Source organism: Lepidochelys olivacea, assembly GCF_965140295.1.
Source record: "Lepidochelys olivacea isolate rLepOli2 genome assembly, chromosome: 1".
NCBI lineage: Eukaryota > Metazoa > Chordata > Testudines > Cheloniidae > Lepidochelys > Lepidochelys olivacea.
The window spans coordinates 127488090-127508563 of NC_140411.1; the positions used below are offsets into that span (position 1 = coordinate 127488090).

The 20474-nt window shown below is 40.7% G+C and overlaps 1 protein-coding gene across 8 annotated transcripts in view; it reads right to left on the reverse strand.

Moving 5' to 3' along the window:
* The window catches only part of ZBED1 (zinc finger BED-type containing 1), a 290772-nt gene that overhangs the window by 64465 nt on the left and 205833 nt on the right, over positions 1-20474 (reverse strand). For 6 of the 8 annotated variants that reach the window (XM_084614140.1, XM_084614148.1, XM_084614145.1 and 3 more), the window contains one exon: positions 9536-9637. The exons of the other annotated variants lie outside the window; for them this stretch is intronic. In XM_084614140.1, the coding sequence (XP_084470266.1) occupies positions 9536-9637 (102 nt within the window). The remainder of the gene's footprint in view (positions 1-9535; positions 9638-20474) is intronic. 8 annotated transcript variants of the gene reach the window in all.

Here is a 20474-nt window from a genome sequence, read left to right on the forward strand (position 1 = left end):
TCACCTCATTGTCAGAACCAGCTGAACAATTTTGGCTCACATTTTCCAAAAGATCCACCCTGAGGCAAACACACAACGTGGAAAATTTCAGCCCAAACAGTTGAAGTTTGGCAATATTATAAGCAACTGAAAGCAGGGTCTTAAAATGAGAAGTGTCAGCCAGCTTAACAGGCGGTGCTAGAAGTCCTGCCTACAATAACTGCATCCACACTAGAAAGATTAACTGTACCTGTATACTTAAAGTGGTACAACTTTCTAGTGTAGACAAGGCTTAGGTTTATCAGGCAGGGGGGGGAAAAAAAGACAGAGCCCAAATGCAACAAACAATAAGTGAAACTCATCAGGTTTTTGACAAAAATGAAAAGCCTATAAACATAGTAAGCTCCTTAAGGGCTGATTAGATTTTTGACACACCTGCATTCTGCCATGGGGCACAATAGAGTGTTGATTTATGTATTATGTGTATAGTGAAAATACATAAAACCCAACCTGGCTTTCTAGAAAACACAAAAAACAAGTTACAAATTCATATTTAATTTTAATTCATTGTTTTATAATGGATTTTTTTCTCATTAAAACAAAATAGAGCATTCTTAGTTGGGTCTGGATGCAGAAAAACATTTTATTCCTGAAAATACATTCCCTCCAGTGCATTATTATTCAAGACAAGCATTCACAACCTCAATCATAAAACAGATAAGGCAGCCACACCATCCTACTTCAATAAGAAATGCTGCTTGATGGTGAAATTTCTTATTTTGTGATTTGTACTAAAAATAATTTAACGTGGAACAAAATGAAAGGGTTTGGTAAAAAATAAATTATGGACCCAATCCTGCTCCCACTGAAGCGTATTGCAAAGTCCCATAGACTTCAATCGTTTAAGATTGAGCAATACAGCACATCTGCTGCTGAGTTTTGTATCTTTGTATATTGTTCTATTGATAAAGCTGGCATCATTAATTTGCAGCTGAGACATGAAACCAAAGGTGGCGAACTCGCCACCTGTGGAGACTGAGATATTTACAGTTTCATAGAGTGTTTGACATTATGGAATGAGAAAAATCTTTTAAACTAGTTAGGAAAAAACAAGACTATGCTAAACAAAAGTCAGAATTTCAGTGTATGCGATGTGGATTCTCTGACTGCCAGAACTATCCTGAATGAGCAAGTTGCTGCTGTAACTGACTTGTTATTACAATAAACATATAGACCTTTTAGAAGAGTTCTGATATGTTTATCAGGTGAAGTATGTAGATATTATTTCAGCTGACAACAATACTGCTCAGTAAACCACTGAACAATGCAGCTGCTGGATGCTGATCACTATTGAAAATCTGGCAACTTAATTTAGATAACTACATTAGGAGCTGAGTTTGTCTGAAAATCCAACCACTTATGTGGGAGACTAAATGGTAGCTGTTAGATGCTGAGTTTGTCTGAAAATCTGGCTCTCTGTGAATATCTCACATTTATACAACAAATTAGTGTTACACACAAATATCCTTATGCCTCCTTCAGTGCTACCAATAATGCAGGAAGACCCTCTTTGAGCTAATCCATAAAGCCACTATCTTCTCCTCCTTCAAAGTTCTCCCCTAGACGCAGCTCTGCCATGATGCCTGTAAAAAATCAGCTAATTAATCACAGTATGAAGGGCAAATAGGGATGGTTGGCTCTTAGGAAATGTAGGTGGTAATATAGGGCACAGGAGATGAAGCATGGTCTTGTGATTAAGGCATTAGACTAAGATTCAGAAGATCTGGCTTCAATTCCTGGTTCAACCATAGACTTCTTGTATAATCTGGGGCAAGTCGTGTAGGCAAAATCTGTGTTCCATTGAAGTCAAAGGTAAAACTCCTCACTGACTTTAATGGGGTCAGGATTTCACCTTCAATTTCTTTGTTTTTGTTCTCATTTGTAAAATGGGGATAACAATACTTCCTTTCTCCCACCCTGTCTATCTTGTTTATTTAGATTGTAAACTGTCTCTGTGTATTTGTATAGCACCTCGCACCATGGGGCCAGGATCTTGACTTGGGCTGCTTGGTGCCACCATAATATAAATAATAAATTACAACTTACTTTAGCTATTAATAATAAATTTTAGGTGTATACAAATTATATATATATTTGTACCCTACCCATCAAATATCAGTTTTCTTCTTAAGGTTCGATCCTGTGAACTATTTAAGCATATGAGTAATGTTACATAAGCGGCAAAGAGTCCTGTGGCACCTTATAGACTTACAGATGTATTGTAGCATAAGCTTTCGTGAGTGAATGCCCACTTCGTCGGATGCATCTGACGAAGTGGGCATTCACCCACGAAAGCTTATGCTCCAATACGTCTGTTAGTCTATAAGGTGCCACAGGACTCTTTGCCACTTTTACAGATCCAGACTAACACGGCTACCCCTCTGATACGTTACATAAGTGATTAGTCCCTTTGACTTCCATGGGACTACTCACATATGTAAAGTTACTCATATGCATACGTGTTTGCAGGATCAGGGTCTAAGTGTGTATGCATATATATGTGGTATATTACACACAAGCACACATACATAACTCATACACATATCTGTCTCTATAATTTTGATTGTACCATACAGCCATACCCCACAAACCAGCATGTTTAGAGAGGGTTGCATACTATAATAAGAATAAATTTCTGCACTCACCTACAAAATGTGCAATCATGAATTTCTGAACCAGTCAATAGTTCAGAATTATTGTCTGATTTTAAAGTGGCTTAGACAGGATTCAGCCTGAAATTCATTAGCTTTGTGATCTGCCTAAAATGGGCTAATATATTAAAATCTCTCAACTTCAGTGCTACAAAGAAATGTATTCAAGGTCTTATAGATTTCCCTCCCTCCCCAACCCAGTGCCAAAAAGACACTCAGGTACTCTCAAACGGTATTTCATTGTCCTCAAGTCTGGCAATTTGTATTCTAATCACCTTTGGTGGTATGTGTGGATGCTCTGTTTTCCCTAAGGATGTTGTAATGGCTTTGTTCAGTTTACTGATGAGTGGAATCATTCACCATAGCAAAAGAATAAAATAAACAAACAAGTGTATTTAAAATATATTGAAAAGCATTTTCAGCATACAAGGAAAACAACTGTCAATTTGGTATGGAAAAAAAAATCTCGTAAGTGGGAAATAATACCATCAACTTACAGCTCTAGAGATTTACACACCATGTCACTGCCAGCTCCTAAGGTTTTTTAATACATGCCTCTTCTACATGCAATTACTATTAATTTAACATTTATATTGTGGTAGTGCCTATAACATGCTGCATGGTTTTCAAACATACAAAGACACAGTCCCAGGCCCAAGAAGAGCATACAGCCTGACAAGAATGTGGTGTTGATACCCAAGACTGAATTGTAAGACTAGCTGATCAATTGCACTTATTATGCACCGTTAGTTAGTTAATATTTTATCAGAGTTTTAAAAAAATCTGAAATCCTCCTTTTAATGACTTTGTAGACAGGCTATTTGAGCTACATGATGTTTTTCTATGTTAAAGGAAGTGTAGGGGGAAAAAACCACATTAGCTCATGTGTCATATGCCAACCCAAATAATTTTTAGAAACTGAAATTGTTTAAGCAATGCGCCATTTGCGTTTTAAAAAAAAAATGCTTTCCTTTTGATTCACTTTGAAAAGCAACGGGCTGAGCATGAGCGGCATGGATTAGCAAAGAGGGGCCTGGGAAGCAGAGTAAAAAGCCTAGCAATGAAAGGGCTGACCTTTGTTTGCCAAATGAACTCACACGTGTTTTCAACCGACTTTTTCCCCCTTAAATTAAACCCCCAAATTATGTTATGATAGCATTCAGGTTCTCATTTAAATCAACTATAGCAAGGAGATAGATGAGATTGTCTCACTGCCCTTACCTCATCCCCTTTTGCTTTGGAATCGTTATACTTTTGGCATGAGATTTCCAAAAGAGCCTAAGGGAGTTAATTGGTCAAATCCTACTGAATTTCAATGGGATTTGGGTACCTAATTCCCTTAGGCTCATTTGAAACTCCCAGATTTGGAATAATAAATCAAATTTGGATAAGATCCATGCAATGGGATGAGTTCTAAATGGCAGATAACATTTCTAAAGTACCTAAGTGACTTGGCTAGATCCAGAAAAGAGATGTAGGCTCAACGTTGCAACACAACTGTAGGTGCTCTGAAGCCAATGGAATCCATAGCCCAGGTTACACGCGCACAATGCATGGGGAGAGTCAGGTGCCTAAGAATGGGATTCACAGCAGTGACATAGTTAGGAGTGGAAACATAGGTGGCCTCAACTTCTGGTGGACTTGCAATGACCGACGGTCTAACATCACAGCAAACCATTGATATTGTATATTATTATATTATATATTGTTGCATATCTGGCTGTGGTCAGCCCCACCCACTCGGCTGAGACCATGTCGGGGCAGACCGCTGCCAATGGGGAGGCAACAACCAGGGCTGGGTGGCATAACAGCAAAGCCCCTTCCCTACTGACATGATGGGGGTGGCCAAGCCAAATCTGGGTAGTATTGTGACATGGGGAATGGGCTCCTTCTCCCAATCCCAGGCTCCAACTGACATGGCAGATCCTACGTCCATGGGGGAGCAGCAGGACCCCATGTACCACATCTCATTGCCATTTAAATTTGGCCCATCTGCCTGGAAGGAGCTCCACCAGTACACCACCCAGCTCTAGTTACTGCCTCCTGATTGGAAGTGATACATCCCAGCCTGCCCATGAACAGGGTGTGTGTTGGGGGGGAGGGGGAAGGGTGATTGGCTATAATCAAATTGGCTGTGTGAGCCAATGGGAAGACAATAACCAGAGCCAGGTGGCATACAGTGGAGCCCCACCCCGTGTGAGTGATGGAGAGGTGGTTGGGCCAATGAGCAGCGTTGTGACCCAGTGCATGCTCCCAGACCCCAGCTCCACTTCGTTCTCCATTGACAAAGACGCCAACTCCATCCCATGCCACACAGTTGCTTCCTCCCCATAGTGAAGGGTGTGCCCCGCTCCTGCCCACTGCTGGGGGAGGGGTTGGCCAAAACCTGGTTGTTTGGGAACTAAGAAACAATCAGCCAACAGGGAGGCAGTAACTGGAGCAGGGGTGGAGGGGTGCAGAGTCGGAGCCTATGTTGATGGGGAAGTGGAGCTAAGTGGAGCAGTTTGAGGCAGCTGCATTAAAAGACTGCTCAGTGGCCTGGCTCAACTTTGACATTTTTTTTCAGATTTGTGTGGGCTTCTTGGGTGCTAATTGGGTGGGCCAGGGCCCACCGGTGGCTCTGTCCTTGGTTCACAGAAGCCAGCATGTTGAACAAAGATCCGCCTAAACTAGCCAAGAGGAAATGCCAAGGAAAGAGGTATAGTCTAAGCCCCATCCTCTCAAAGGCCATAAGGAGGTACCTCCCTCTGCTCTCCTGGAGTTAGACAGCCAAGCCAGGTCAGCCCTTTCTTGTTTAAAAAGAAAAGAAAAGAAAAGAAAAGAAAAGAAAAGAAAAGAAAAGAAAAGAAAGAGCTGCTTTCCTTCCTGCCCCATACCCCAAAGCTCAGTAGTTAAAGGACTCACCCAGGAAGTGAGAGATCCAGGTTCAATTCCCCCCCCTGCATGATGCAAAGCTGAGACTTGAACCAAAGTCTTCTCCCTTCCAGATGAATCCCCTAACCAGTGACTTCTGTGGTGGGTCACTCTGAAGCTGTTACATTTTGTATAAAATATGTAAATATTCAGGGACTTGAATACAACTCTCCCATCTCTCAGGGGAGTGCCTTTACCACTCAGCTATAGAGTCATTTTCACTGTCTCTCTGGCCCAATAAATTATTTACTTTAAATAAAAGTTAAAGTGTGTGTGTGTATAGATAGATATACACACAAACCCAGCATAAACGTATTGCATAATCATACATTTACATCATGTAAATATGAATAATATATAATAAATGAAACTATATCTATATTTTAAATGTTAAATATTTCATTTCAAGCAACTAAAATAACTTTAAGACCTTGTGAGAATGGAAATAAATAAACTAAGTAATACTCTGAAGTAACTTATTTTGCATTAAATATAAAAATATTTTTGAGCTCATTTCCCATTTTCATAGAATCATAGAATATCAAGGTTGGAAGGGACCTCAGGAGGTCATCTAGTCTAAAGCAAAGTCCAGCTCAAAGCAGGACCAATCCCCAACTATGATTCACAATGGGTTATTTTAGATCTGCACATTAACAAAGTTTCCCTGGAGAAAATTAATTCCCCCCAAACTGCCTAAAACTGTAAAATGTTTGTGTTTTGACAATCAAATATTTTAACAAAAAACATGCAAACACGCATCTTTGTAATCCAGTCAGAACCAGTCCAAAGCAGAATTACAGCAGGCATTGCCTTTTTTTTAGTGACTGGTATTTTTGTGACTGAACATGGGAGGCAGAAGAACAATAACGTCCGAGCGTGGAGGGAGGTCAGAGACTAGGAACATATTGGTCCCTTGTTGCCTTAAAATCTGTGAATGAATCATGTTCCCTAAATACAGTATAAATCACACTGAATGGATTTTCAGTGAAGACACTGGAATGCAAAATTAAAAAGGAAAATAAATATCAATTAACATCAATGGCTCTATGGGCATAATTATGCACTCCGCACTAATCCAAGGTCACTGGGAGCCTCTCTCTTGCTGTCAAAGGATCAGATGCTCACTGTGTTGGAACCTACTGACTTTCCCTTTTAATGCCAGCCAAATGCCAGATTATTTACAGGAGCTAAAACAGATGTTGAACAGAATAGGAAACAAGCCCTCAGAAGCGGAAAGCCTGGTGATTCACCATGTGATTGTCAGAGGCTAACCTAATTATTAGAAGGGAGCCTTTACAGGGGCTCTGGAGATGATTATTCCTGTGATTCTGTTATGGCCTTAGTAAAAGGCAAAGTTAAGCCATTCATTTCATTACAGCTTCTGAAAGGATTTTCTTAAAGAGCTAATTTATCTGGGCAACAGTAACTGAGCATGAATTAAATAAAATGCCTTTCTTGGGGGTCATGAAAATGTAAACTAGTTCAGGGCACTGTACGTCAAGCCTCTTTAAAATTTATATTTTGGACTTAGAGGCTTTGGTGTCGTATCCCGTTTTTTATTAAGTCCATCAAAAAATAACATTTTTAAGATGATGAATTTTTCTGTAATAGTCAGGCTCCTTGTTTCCCGTGTAGTGATACAGCAAAAAACCCCTTTTGGGGTTCAAAAGGGAGCTAGATAGATTCGCAGAAGATAGGTCCATCAGTGGCTATTAGCCAGGATGGGCAGGAATGGTGTCCCTAGCCTCTGTTTGCCAGAAGTTGGATTGGGTGATAGGGCATGGATCACTTGATGATAACCTGTCTATTCATTCCCTTTGGGGCACCTGCCATTGACCACTGTCAGAGGACAGGATACTGGGCTTGATGGACCTTTGGTCTGACCCAGTATGGCCGTTCTTATGTTCTTAAAAATGTAACATGAAAAACAGCAAAAATGTAGCATTGAAAATCAGATGCTTGCTATCATCTTCCCAAAGCCACTCTTTTAGGGTCTGATCCTTCAAACACAATTATATTACCAAGTGTAGTGTTTAGTACTTCGGTTGACCCATAACTCAATGGGACAAATCAAGGCATTAATGGAACTACATAAAGTTATGAGCAATATGCTCAGTAGTATTTGCAAGATCAAGCACTTATTTCTTACTTCTCTCCCTACCATCATTGTTCCTTTGTCAACCTTGTCTCAGATATCAATGTGGCCTAGTGGTTGTGCTTTGGACTATGACTGTGGCAATCTGGGTTCTAGTCCCAGCGTCACTGCTGTTATTTGGGTAACATGGGGCAAGTCATTTCTCTTCCTTGTGACCCAGTTTCCCCACCTACAAAAAGGAGATAATAATCCTGACCTCCTTGGTAAAGAGCTTTGAAATCTACCGATGAAAAACACTATTGAAGAGCTAGATATTAATATGCCACAGATCAGTTGAATAATTACATAGTTTATGGCCCAAATGTTCAAATTTAGGTGTATTATTTAAGCATCTGAGTAAAAGTGGCATGATATTCAGAATTTCTGAGCATCCACAAATCCCACTGAAGTCAAGGGGAGCTGGACACCCTGAAAAGCACGCCATTTTTATTCTGATGCCTAAATAATTACTTAGATGCTTAACTTTAGGTATCTACATTTGAAAAATTGGGCCTATAATGCTTTTTATCTGCTCGTATGAGCAAGAATGTACAGTTACAGTATGGGTGTTCATTTTTACTGCACAGGCTGCAGCTGCAGTGGAAGCTAGCCTTTTAGTCAAGAGGTCTGAATAGATGATCTAATGGCCCCTTCTGGCCTACAACTCTATGAATCTATGAAATCCAGAAGTTTTTTTTTTCTCTTAAAAGGACACCAAGATCCATTCCATCTTAAGAATCCCATCCATTGCAGTCAAAATTTTGTTTGTGTAGATGCCCAGCAGGGGGAGAGGGTTGTCTCTATGGACACTTGCAGAAAAGAGGAGTTAAGATTTGGCAGACATTTCCATTAACTCCATAGAATAAAACTCTATATTTTCATTTAATAGTGCATGAGCTACAGTTTGAGCTACTATCAAGAGCTCCTATAGTACATAAGTGCATGTAGCAAATCATCTAATGTAATGCAAGTGAAATTATTAGTTTGTTTTGCCCTCAGCAGGGCAGGACAGTTACATGAGTGGAGAAAATAGTATCAGTCCTTTTGGATTTCTCCCTTGTGTCTTCATTGAGAGACGGTTCATGCACAGAATTGGAGGGAAAGAAAAAAACAGCGTGTGAGCGCTGAAGGGCTTAGACAACAGTGAGTGGGGTGGGGCATGGGTTTGTTGATAATTTGCTTCCTGTTAAATGAATATACAAAAAGTTTCCCTCATAGTAGAGTGTTTAGTACAAAGGAGGCTTTTAAAACAAAAATGCCAGGAGAAAAAAAATCTCTCTCTGGGCTGGATCCTGAAGATACCATGGTTATAAAAAAAAAATTAGATAGCTAGAACTGCCAATCCTAATGTTCAAAAACATCAAGAGTCAGTACCCCAAAATCTTGAGATTTAAAAAAGAAAAAAGGTAAAAAAAAAGTTGGGTTTTTTATCTGCCTTTGGATTTTTGAAACTTTAGGGTCACATTTTCCAGTTTTTCCTCAACAACCATGAGGGCTAGAAACTTTTAAAAAATGAATGCTGGAATTCTCTTGTAATTCCGTGACTCCAGGAGCTGGGGCTTTAATTAAAAAAAAAACCACGAGTATCATGACACTTGCAATACAATCAAAGAGGCTGGCAAACTGAGGATGCCTCTTAAAATGTACTGAAGTGCTGACAAGGCCGTAAGCAGTAATTCAGTCATATTGCTATCTTGTTGTTTGGTTCAAATAAAGCATCTGAAACGTGAAGCATTGTAAAGAACCCAATGTGTCCAAATCTTACAGTAAGCATGTGAGAAGGTGAAAGAAAACTCACCATTATTCACCAGGACGTGGAGTGGACAATTCTTTGCTCTAAACTGTTGCACAAATTGCCGTATGGACTTCATTGAAGCCAAATCACAGTGTAAAAACTCCACTGGAAAGAAACAGAGAAAAAAACACCCCGTGAAGTCAGTTTATAGTGGCTTGGGGGACAGGGGGAACCACTCCCCAGCACTCACTGGCAGCATGGCTGGGGCCGGGCTGCTGCACTTTCTGCCATCCATGAGTGCAGGCCCAGCCCTCCTGCATTCCTCAGGGGCGGGAAGGGGCAAAGTAGGGGTGGGGAGAGGCAGGGGCTGGAGCAGCACGCAGCTGCACAGAGGACCAGGAAATTTGGTACCCCAAACTTCCTGGTGCCCTATGCAGCTGCGTACTTTGCATATGGGTAAGGACGGCCCTGATCATGATCATCTAGTCTGACTTCCTGCACATTGCAGCACACAGAACCTCACCCACCCACTCCTATAATAGACTCATGACCTTTGGCTGAGTTACTGAAGTCCCCAAATCATGGTTTAAAGACTTCAAGTTACAGAGAATCCATCATTTACCCTAGTTTAAACCTGCAAGTGACCCGTGCCAGAGGCTGCAGAGGAAGGCAAAAAAACCCAAAATCCCAGGATCTCTGCCAATCTGAGCTGGGGGGAAATTCCTTCCCAACCCCAAATATGGCAATCAGTTAGGCCCTGAGCATGTGGGCAAGACCCACCAGGCAGATACCTGGAAACGAATTCTCTGTAGTAACTCAGAGCCCTCCCCATCTCGTGTCCCATCACCCATCATTGGTGATTTTTGCTACTGGCAGTCACCGATGGGCCACATGCCATTGTAGGAAGTCCCCTCATACCATCCCCTCCATAAACTTATCAAGCTTAGTCTTGAAGTCAGTTAGGTTTTTTGCCCCCCCTGCTCCCCTTGGAAGGCTGTTCCAGAACTTCACTCCTCTGATAGTGAGAAACCTTCACCTAATTTCAAACCTAAACTTGTTGATGGCCAGTTTATATCCATTTGTTTTTGTGTTAACATACGCACTTAACTTAAATAACTCCTCTCCCTCCCTGATATTTATCCCTCTGATGTATTTATAGAGAGCAATCATACCTCCCCTCAGCCTTTATTGGTTAGGCTAAACAAGCCAAGCTCTTTGAGTCTCCTCTCATAAGGTAGGTTTTCCATTCCTCGGTCATCCTAGTAGCCCTTCTCTGCACCTGTTCCAGTTTGAATTCCTCTCTCTTACACATGGGAGACCAGCAATGCACACACTATTCCAGATGAGGTCTCACCAGTGCCTTGTATAATACTTCCCTGTCTTTAGTGGAAATATCTCACCTGATGCATCCTAGGACTGCATTAGCCTTTTTCTCAGCCACATTATATTGCCTGCTCATAGTCATACTATGATCAACCAAATATACCCAGGTCTTTCTCCTCCTCTGTAGCTTCCAACTGATAAATCCCCCGCTTAAAGCAAAAAATCTTGTTGTTAGTCCCCAAATGCATGACCTTGCACTTTACACTATTGAATTTCCTCCCATTTCTATTACTCCAGTTTACAAGGTCATCCAGATCTTCTTGTTATAATATTCTAATCCTACTCCGTATTGGCAATACCTCTCAACTTTGTGTCATTCTGCAATTATTTTTTAAGCACACTCCCACTTTTTGTGCCAAGGTCAGTAATAAAAATGTTAAATAAGATTGGTCCCAAGACCAGTGCCTGAGGAACTCCACTAGTAACCTCCCTCCAGCCTCACAGGTCACTTTTCAGTGTGACCCATTGTGGTCTCCCCTTTAACCAGTTCCTTATCCACCTTTCAGTTCCCATATTAATCCCCATCTTCTCCAATATAACTAATAATTTCCCATGTGAAACTGTATCAAATGCCTTACTGAAATCTAGGTAGATTAGATCTGTTTATCCTTTGTCTAAAAAGGATCAGTTATCTTCTCAAAGAAGGAGATCAGGTTGGGTCTGGCAAGATCCACCTTTTGTAAAACAATGTTGTATTTTATCCCACTCACTATTCACCTTTATGTCCTGAACTACTTTCTCTTTCAAAATTTGTTCCAAGACTTCGCACACAATTGAGATCAAACTAACAGGCCTGTAGTTTCCTGGATCACTTTTTTTCCTTTTCTTAAAATTAGGAACTAGATTAGCAATTCTCTTGTCATAAGATATGACCTGTGAGTTTACAGATTCCTTGCTACTGGACTTGCAATTTCGTGTGCTAGTTCCTCTAATATTATTGCATGAGATTATCCGGGCCCCCTGATTTAGTCCCTTTCAGCTGCTTGAGCTTAACTTCTACCTCGCCTGTGGTAATTTCTACCTCAATATCCTTGTTACCCTAGCCACACTACCACTACCTCAAAGTTCTTCATTAGACTCATTCAAAACTGAGGCAAAGTATTTGTTTAGGTTTTTCCCCTTCTTTCTTTTCTTTCAGCTTATTTTTTTCAAGTTCTTGGTTTTTCACCTTCCAAATATCAAGAATGTCAAGTATGGTCTTCCCTTGTTTTGCTGGGGTATCTGTTGAATGTTTCAGAGCACATTTATTGTGAAATATCACACCTTAATTGAAGGTGTTGAATCTTTAACAAAAATATCTTTTAGCCAATGTTAATCAGTAATTAAATAGGTGTCAACAAAATTAATAAACATTCAAACACAAAAGAGCCAAAATCCTCCCATGTGTTTTAGACAGTCCGATTAAAAATTGCTTCCCCTTTCAGTTGTTCAACTCTTGCTCTCTTGACTTTTTTGATGTCACCACTTCATTAGTTCTCTTGTCTAGAATATAACAGGGCAGACGAGGCCTGGATGTCTTATGTGAAAAATTAATAACTCTGCTCCCCCCTTCCCACTCACCCTATCAAACTTTAATTTATTTATTCATTTCATTTTTAAAGCAAAACTTTCAGATGTTTTTTATACATCAAAAGAAGACAAGAGAAAAAAACGCAACCTCCCTTTTTTGCAGGCTGACTTTAGAAGAGCTATTCAAACTGCATGCTATTTTAAAAAATGTAGACTGACAAACATGGAGAGGGGGGTTCAACTATACTCTCTAAAGTATATGCTCTTTCTTCTCTCTCTTGGTTTGTTACCCATAAAACAACAATTTGTGCCAATGACACAGGAGTATTAGGCTAGCCATGTGGTGATTTGAGATTACTATTTATTGTACTGTAACATATTCAGCTTTACTGCTGTGGTTAGATGTTCAGCTGCATGCATGTGTTTAGTTATTACCGTGTACATGTGGGTCACCAGTGCGGTTAGATGTTCGGTTGTGTGCGTGTGTTCTCCCTGTGTGTCTGCGCAGACAGACAGCACAGCAGACCTCGAGCAAACTGTCCAATGACCACAAGATGCACTAAAGTGCGAAGGCACCAGGCCAGGTTTATTGTTGACAAATCACAGTAATAGCACCTGGTAGATGCTCTGAGGATACTAAGACATGTATGCCCATGACAATGAACACAGCTCAGTGAATGGCGGGACTTTCCATTCCCCGCTTGGCAGGACAAAAGACACTCTACCTGAGACTCCATTTTATACCCTGATACAAACAAGTTGCGTACTGCCCCTTTGACATAATTAGTTGCTGCCCCTTGACGTGGCTAGCTATTACCCAGTACATGTTGGTTTAATTAAAACATTTTTATTACTTACTGTTATCCTGATCTTATCTTTTAGGAGGGGTCAGTACATTTCTGTTATCCATGGGGAACGTTTTTGTACCATCCTTGATATCAGGATGTTCTGGTATCACTTGCTATTGGGATGTGTTTGCGTGAGTACTCTGTGCCTAGCACTTCTTAGGAATGTGTATTTCTGCAATATCAGCCCTGTTCTTGCCAGATTCTGTGAGCAGGTCCTGCCTCATACCAGGCCTCTGATACAAAGGCTTATGTTTCAGGCTCTCTTCCTACTACAACTGTTATCTCATGGTTCCCTTCCCCACTTATTCATCTAATCCACATGTTTTATATGGTCATAAAATAGATTGTGAGTTATTTGAGGTATGATTGTGTGTAAAGAGTGCATTACAGCTAAGCCACAAGATCTGCTAAAGTGGGATCCACTAAAGCGGGGCCTCTAGGCACTCCAGCAATCCACATAACAAACAGTAATGATAACACTTATTCAAATTCATTACAGCAAAATACTTTTCCAGTTTGAAACTGCTTTAGAACTTCAGACACAAATGAAGCTTCCAGTTGGTTGTCAATTATGTCAGACTATTTCCCCCCTACTGTTACTCACACCTTCTTGTCAACTGTTTGAAATGGGCCATCCTGATTATCACTACAAAAGTTTTTTTTCTCCTGCTGATAATAGTCCATCTTAATTGATTTGTCTTGTTAGAGTTGGTATGGCAACCCCCACCTTATGTGTATACACACACAACTTCCTACTGTATTTTCTGCTCCATGCATCTGATGAAGTGGGTTTTAGCCCACGAAAGCTTATGTCCAAATAAATTTGTTAGTCTCTAAGGTGCCACAAGTACTCCTCATTCTTTTTATTCTATATATGGTTAGATCTGGCTGCTTTCCTTGATTTTATTTGTGTATTGCATTTGTAAGTGGCAATGAGACACAACAGAGAGCATATTTCTAGGGGATTACTGCACACTGAAAGTGGATACAGCCATTCCTTCTTTGGCCTTCTTGCTGTATAAGGCCACATGAGCAATGCCGTAATCTCCCAGGTAGTTACTACCTGTTGTGTCTTGTTGCTTAGTAACTAATAATGCATGGTTATAGCTCTGAACAGTATTGACTACCATCTAGATCTTTACTTTATGTGTGCAAATAGAAATATCAAAAAATACTCTGAATCTACTGTAGCTTTTTATTTCTCCAATCGGCTCTAGCCCCCCAATAGAAGAGAATTAGTAAAAGAATGGTCGCCTACTCCACAGGAGAGATGCATGCACCATGAAAGGAGGAGTTCCTTTTAATGCAGTATAACAATAGACACAAAGTACTTGTGACTAGAGCTGATCAACATTTTTTCAGTGAATAAACTATACACCAGAAAACCACTAAGTTCATTGAACGTTTCGACCAGACTGAGAAATCGCAATGTTTCTGAAATGTTGAAACAAAACATTTTAAGGAAGTATGGGCTGGATGAATGCACTATAAGGTGGGTAGAAAGCTGGCTAGATTGTCGGGCTCAACGGGTAGTGATCAATGGCTCCATGTCTAGTTGGCAGCCGGTATCAAGTGGAGTGCCCCAAGGGTCGGTCCTGGGGCCGGTTTTGTTCAATATCTTCATAAATGATCTGGAGGATGGTGTGGATTGCACTCTCAGCAAATTTGCGGATGATACTAAACTGGGAGGAGTGGTAGATACACTGGAGGGGAGGGATAGGATACAGAAGGACCTAGACAAATTGGAGGATTGGGCCAAAAGAAATCTGATGAGGTTCAATAAGGATAAGTGCAGGGTCCTGCACTTAGGATGGAAGAACCCAATGCACAGCTACAGACTAGGGACCGAATGGCTAGGCAGCAGTTCTGCGGAAAAGGACCTAGGAGTGACAGTGGACGAGAAGCTGGATATGAGTCAGCAGTGTGCCCTTGTTGCCAAGAAGGCCAATGGCATTTTGGGATGTATAAGTAGGGGCATAGCGAGCAGATCGAGGGACGTGATCGTTCCCCTCTATTCGACATAGGTGAGGCCTCATCTGGAGTACTGTGTCCAGTTTTGGGCCCCACACTTCAAGAAGGATGTGGATAAATTGGAGAGAGTCCAGCGAAGGGCAACAAAAATGATTAGGGGACTGGAACACATGACTTATGAGGAGAGGCTGAGGGAGCTGGGATTGTTTAGCCTGCAGAAGAGAAGAATGAGGGGGGATTTGATAGCTGCTTTCAACTACCTGAAAGGGGGTTCCAAAGAGGATGGCTCTAGACTGTTCTCAATGGTAGCAGATGACAGAACGAGGAGTAATGGTCTCAAGTTGCAGTGGGGGAGGTTTAGATTGGATATTAGGAAAAACTTTTTCACTAAGAGGGTGGTGAAACACTGGAATGCGTTACCTAGGGAGGTGGTAGAATCTCCTTCCTTAGAGGTTTTTAAGGTCAGGCTTGACAAAGCCCTGGCTGGGATGATTTAACTGGGAATTGGTCCTGCTTTGAGCCGGGGGTTGGACTAGATGACCTTCTGGGGTCCTTCCAACCCTGATATTCTATGATTCTATGATTTCATTTTGACCCAATTCAAATTTTAACAAAAGCAAAGGGGAACTAGATTCACAAAATGGCTTGAGGGCATGGGGAAGAACGAACAACATCATTCTTGTAGCCTTTAGCCCAATGGGTAGGGTACCCACCTGGGATATGGGTCTTCTGTTTCCCCCTCTTCACAAATGAGGAGAAAGAACTGGAACCCAGGTCTCCCACCTATCGGGTGAATGTGCTAACCACTGGGTTTTGGAGTATTCTGGCACAGGTTTCTCTCAGTCTCTCCTATTGAAGCTGTTTCACTTTTTATAAATAATTAGTCATTGGAGCAGGAACTTGAATTTGGGTCTTACACATCCTCAGTGAGCGCGCTAACCATCAAGCTATAGAGCCATTCTCATTCTTTTTCTCTGGCCCAATGACTAGTCACGGCCATTCATAGCAGCACTTCATAGTCATTCATAATGACAACAACAAAGTATTTAATACAATGGGGCTCGTATCCATGAATGGGGCCTCTGGGCATTACTACAAGTATTACTAATATTGTTTTCTTGCTTCAGGCTCATTTCTGGGCAAATGTATAATGATATTTTGTAACTTTGTAATTTTAAAATTCCTTCCACCAAAAGATCTCAACACAGTTCACAAAAATGAATAAACTAATCCTCACAAAGCAGGGAATATTAATCTTAGTTTGCTCAGAAGGCAGAGAGATTAAGGGCCAGAAGCAGACACTCTTACTCACATGTAGCAGTACCTTACTCTGCAAGTAGTTCTACTGAAATAAACAGAACTTTTTGGAGATTAAGGCGCTACTCCACATGAGAATGTCCGAATATGGCCCTAAGTGACTTGCCCAGGGTCTTGCAGTGCATCAGTAGCAGAGCAGAGAATAGAAACCAGATCTCCTTTCTCCTATGGTTTGTTCTTTTAGCCTGAGTAGTAGATTAAAGAACTGCATATTAAGAATCTAAATGATACTGCCAGATTATAACAGTTTTAAGTATAGTCCAATTTTTTAAACTACCCTTTAACCAAACCCAACATTCAGCAATAGAGATGAGACAAATGACTGCAGATTAAGGCCTTCTATGCACAGTGGGGGTAATGGGCTCTAAAGGAATTGAATTTTCTAAAGTGCATTAATGTGATGCACATTTATTTGTCCATATAGAGAAGCCCTTAACTTGCAGTCATTAGTCTTGTGCATGTCAGTGTGCTCACCCCACTGGGTAGTAAAGCCTTAACTTTGCAATAGCATTGTTACTTGACCAATATAATGAGAAACAACAGCTCATGAAGTTTTTCATGTATAGTAGGTCTGGGCAAAGAAAGCAAACATTAGCTTTGATGGAATACAAACAAAGTCAATACTTTTCCAAATTAAAGCTGATGCCAATATTAGGCATAAATATTAGACAAAAATTATTTTTAACATTTTCAGTTTATCAGTCCATTAGACCTCAAATCATTCATGTCCCCAGAATTGTTAACAAATGTAATTTGGTTAGTCTCTAAGGTGCCACAAGTACTCCTTTTCTTTTTGCGAATACAGACTAACACGGCTGTTACTCTGAAATGTAATTCTGTTTACGTTCTAAGTTTAGTAGCATAATAGGTCTTTAAAACTAATCAGTCCTTGACTTTGCACGTGGCTTTCAAATTCTCAAACAAAAACAGAGCAAGAACGTAGGATTTGGAATCTAGGAAGAGGAACATTAGCAACTAATGTTGCTGAATCATCATAATCATTTCAAACACTATTCCATTCAGCTGTTTCTTCTACTATTCTTTCACACACAGACATTCACTTCTAGAATGCGTGCCTGTATTTCTTTCCTCTGTGTGGGTGTGTCTGACACACTGATCTAGGTAATACCTTCACTAAAAGCAAAGCAATTATATCTTTGTCAGATGCTAGCTAAAACATTCACACAGAATGAAAAAAAAAACAAACCAAGATTTGACTATTACTTTGCTGTAATCTGGGGACACCTAATTCAATACTCAGAAAGTTATTAGCTAATTACATACAAATGGAGTGTAACGGAGCAAAAAGATGACCAGAATTCATTCTGTGCTTATTCACATCCAAACATGCATGTTTGATATTATCGATATTTCTGCTTTGCCCAATGTGACATGTTTTTTTAACATGCATTTATTCTATTGTAGCATTTTGCTTAAGCAGGTACTGGCTGTACTTCAACATCCTAACAATGTCTGCTTTAAAGCTTTTGTACATAAAAATCAAACAAAATGACTAACAACAAACTGGAGACAGAATGGTCATCACAAACCTGGCAAGCATAATCTCACCTGTATCCTTGGCACGCCCACCTTCAAACATCTATCCAGTATACCTGGATGGGAGGTAAATAGCTTTGAACTTCCCCCACCTCAAGCTAAATGGTCCTAAGGAAACTCTTTGCTCTCCCCGCTTTTACAGATCTAACCAGCTAACCAAAGCTGATCTTTGTACAGATTAACTCTCTGTTTAAACAGGTTTCTGTAATGTGCAAAAAAAAAGAATAAAATCCAAACTCACTAAATGTCAAAGTGCACCCCTGAGGTGTCATAACACGGGTACGAAAGTGCATGAGTGAAATTGTGAACTTCCAAGACAGTATACTGTAAGTCCTTGGTTAAGATCAGTACTAGTGGCGTTCTCCAGCCTATTCATTGCAATATGACTTTTGTCTGGGGTGTTTAAGGAATACTGTGTTTAGAAATTCTTGGTGGATAATTATTTGCACATGCTTTTTTCCAGAACTATTTGAACATTGTCTGCTCAAAAGAAACAACTGAAAAAGCAGTTTATAGTGCCACTTCTTAACTATGTCGCTTTGACTTATTGTACTAAGAGGGCAGGGGGAAAAAAAACTTTCAAGAGTTACGTTTCAGGAGTTACTTTAAAAAAAGTAAAAAGTCTAAAACTGAAAGGAATTTTTTTTATTATTATTATTATATATATATATATATATATATATTTTTACACAGTGCAGCTTGACTTACCCATTTTCACCTCCTATACAACTTAATCTTCTTGGTGAGTGTATATATGAGTGTAGCAGAATTAAATGGCATAGTCCACTGACCCTCTTGTGTGTCAAATTCAGCCAGTTCTACTGCAACACTTAGTCCTCAAATAAGCAAAATTTAGAACAACAGCTCTGCTTTCAAGTTCCATCACTAGCAACTGCTCCACTTACTGCCAAAATAGTACATTATAACAGAATCTCCAGGCTGATTCGCAGTTCAGTCACCTTTCCAGAGCACACATCACTGAACCGTGGTGCAAAAAGTAGTTCAGATAAAGGTTGAGAACTACTCAAGCGTGATTGCCTCAATCTATTTATACCACAAATAGTGTATTATTTGAAACAAGCTTTCTTTTCTATACATTACAGGTACAGTATGCATGTGTTTCATAAACACACGTAAATACACTGCCTTGCTGTATGATTTAGTTGGGGATTGGTCCTGCTTTGAGCAGGGGATTGGATGAGATGACCTCCTGAGGTCCCTTCCAACCCTGATATTCTATGATTCTATATTTGTATATGCTTGCAGCTCAATATGGACCAGGCTTGAAAAACTGAGCAGCCACCATCTAACTAGAGACCTAAACCTATCTAGCCAAAGGCAGATACAAAAGATGAGAGGAAGGGATAACACCTGCAAGGTCAAGGGGCAGTCCCATGGTGAGAAAGCTGGGTAAGAAGCCTTGCCTCAGCTGCCTACAATGGAGTTGGGTTCCTCTAGGGCAGGAGTTTTTCCCTGATTAGTCGTAACAGCCTATGGGTATTAGATATCTGTTACATCTGAAGCTCACTCTTATGGCTGCTGGAAAGCCGGAGCTCTCTGACCCCCGTCCCCACATTCCAGAGCCTCCTGGTTGATGGGTATGTCCACTGCTTTCCTTATACTCAGGTCCCTGGCTGCAGTAAAAGGTGGGGGAGGTCTCTGCTCTCCTGCCAGACACTTGCTTCTTAGGAGGAGTTTTTCCTGTAGCTCTGCCCCTTCCCCTGACTGGTTTTTTGTGGGGGGTCCCTCTCTCTCCTGGATGTCTTTAGGATCTGCCGCTGACCTTCCTGTAGCTTTAGGGTGAAATTGACAAAGCTTTGTCAATTTTGTCCCTGTCCACAGGGTTCTGAATGGCACCAGAGTGAAAATGACCAGAGACTTAGCAGTTTCACTCTGCAGATCTGGTTTGGCAAAAGTAGGTGCAGGAGCAGGGGCACTAGAGTTGTCTGTTAGAAGACTCTGGAAGGTAGCTATGCATCAGTTCACATTTGGAATATTTTCTTCACAACCATAAGGGTTAGAAACTGCATGCCAGATCCTTGGTCCAGGTTAAGTCCCATTTGCATCACTGGGATGGTACAAAAGGAATTTATAGGTGATCTAAAGAAGTAGCTGAGGATTCCTCTGCCCAAAGGGAATCTCTTGTTGAAAGAAAGAAACTGCAAAAATGGATTGCTTGGCATCTCCTTGCCCCTATTAGCTGAGGAAGTTTTCCTACTTGACACAGGTGAATGGGTTTTTGAAACAGTGAATATGGACACTTTTCACTCCTATAATTAGCAAGCTGCAAATTGCTTTTCCCCCCTACACAGGTGACATTCCCCACTGGTGCAGAGGCCAGCACAAGACCTACTCTGTGCATCACTTACATTCCACTTATGCCTACAAAATAGGGCTCAATGTGGGGCATAAGTGGT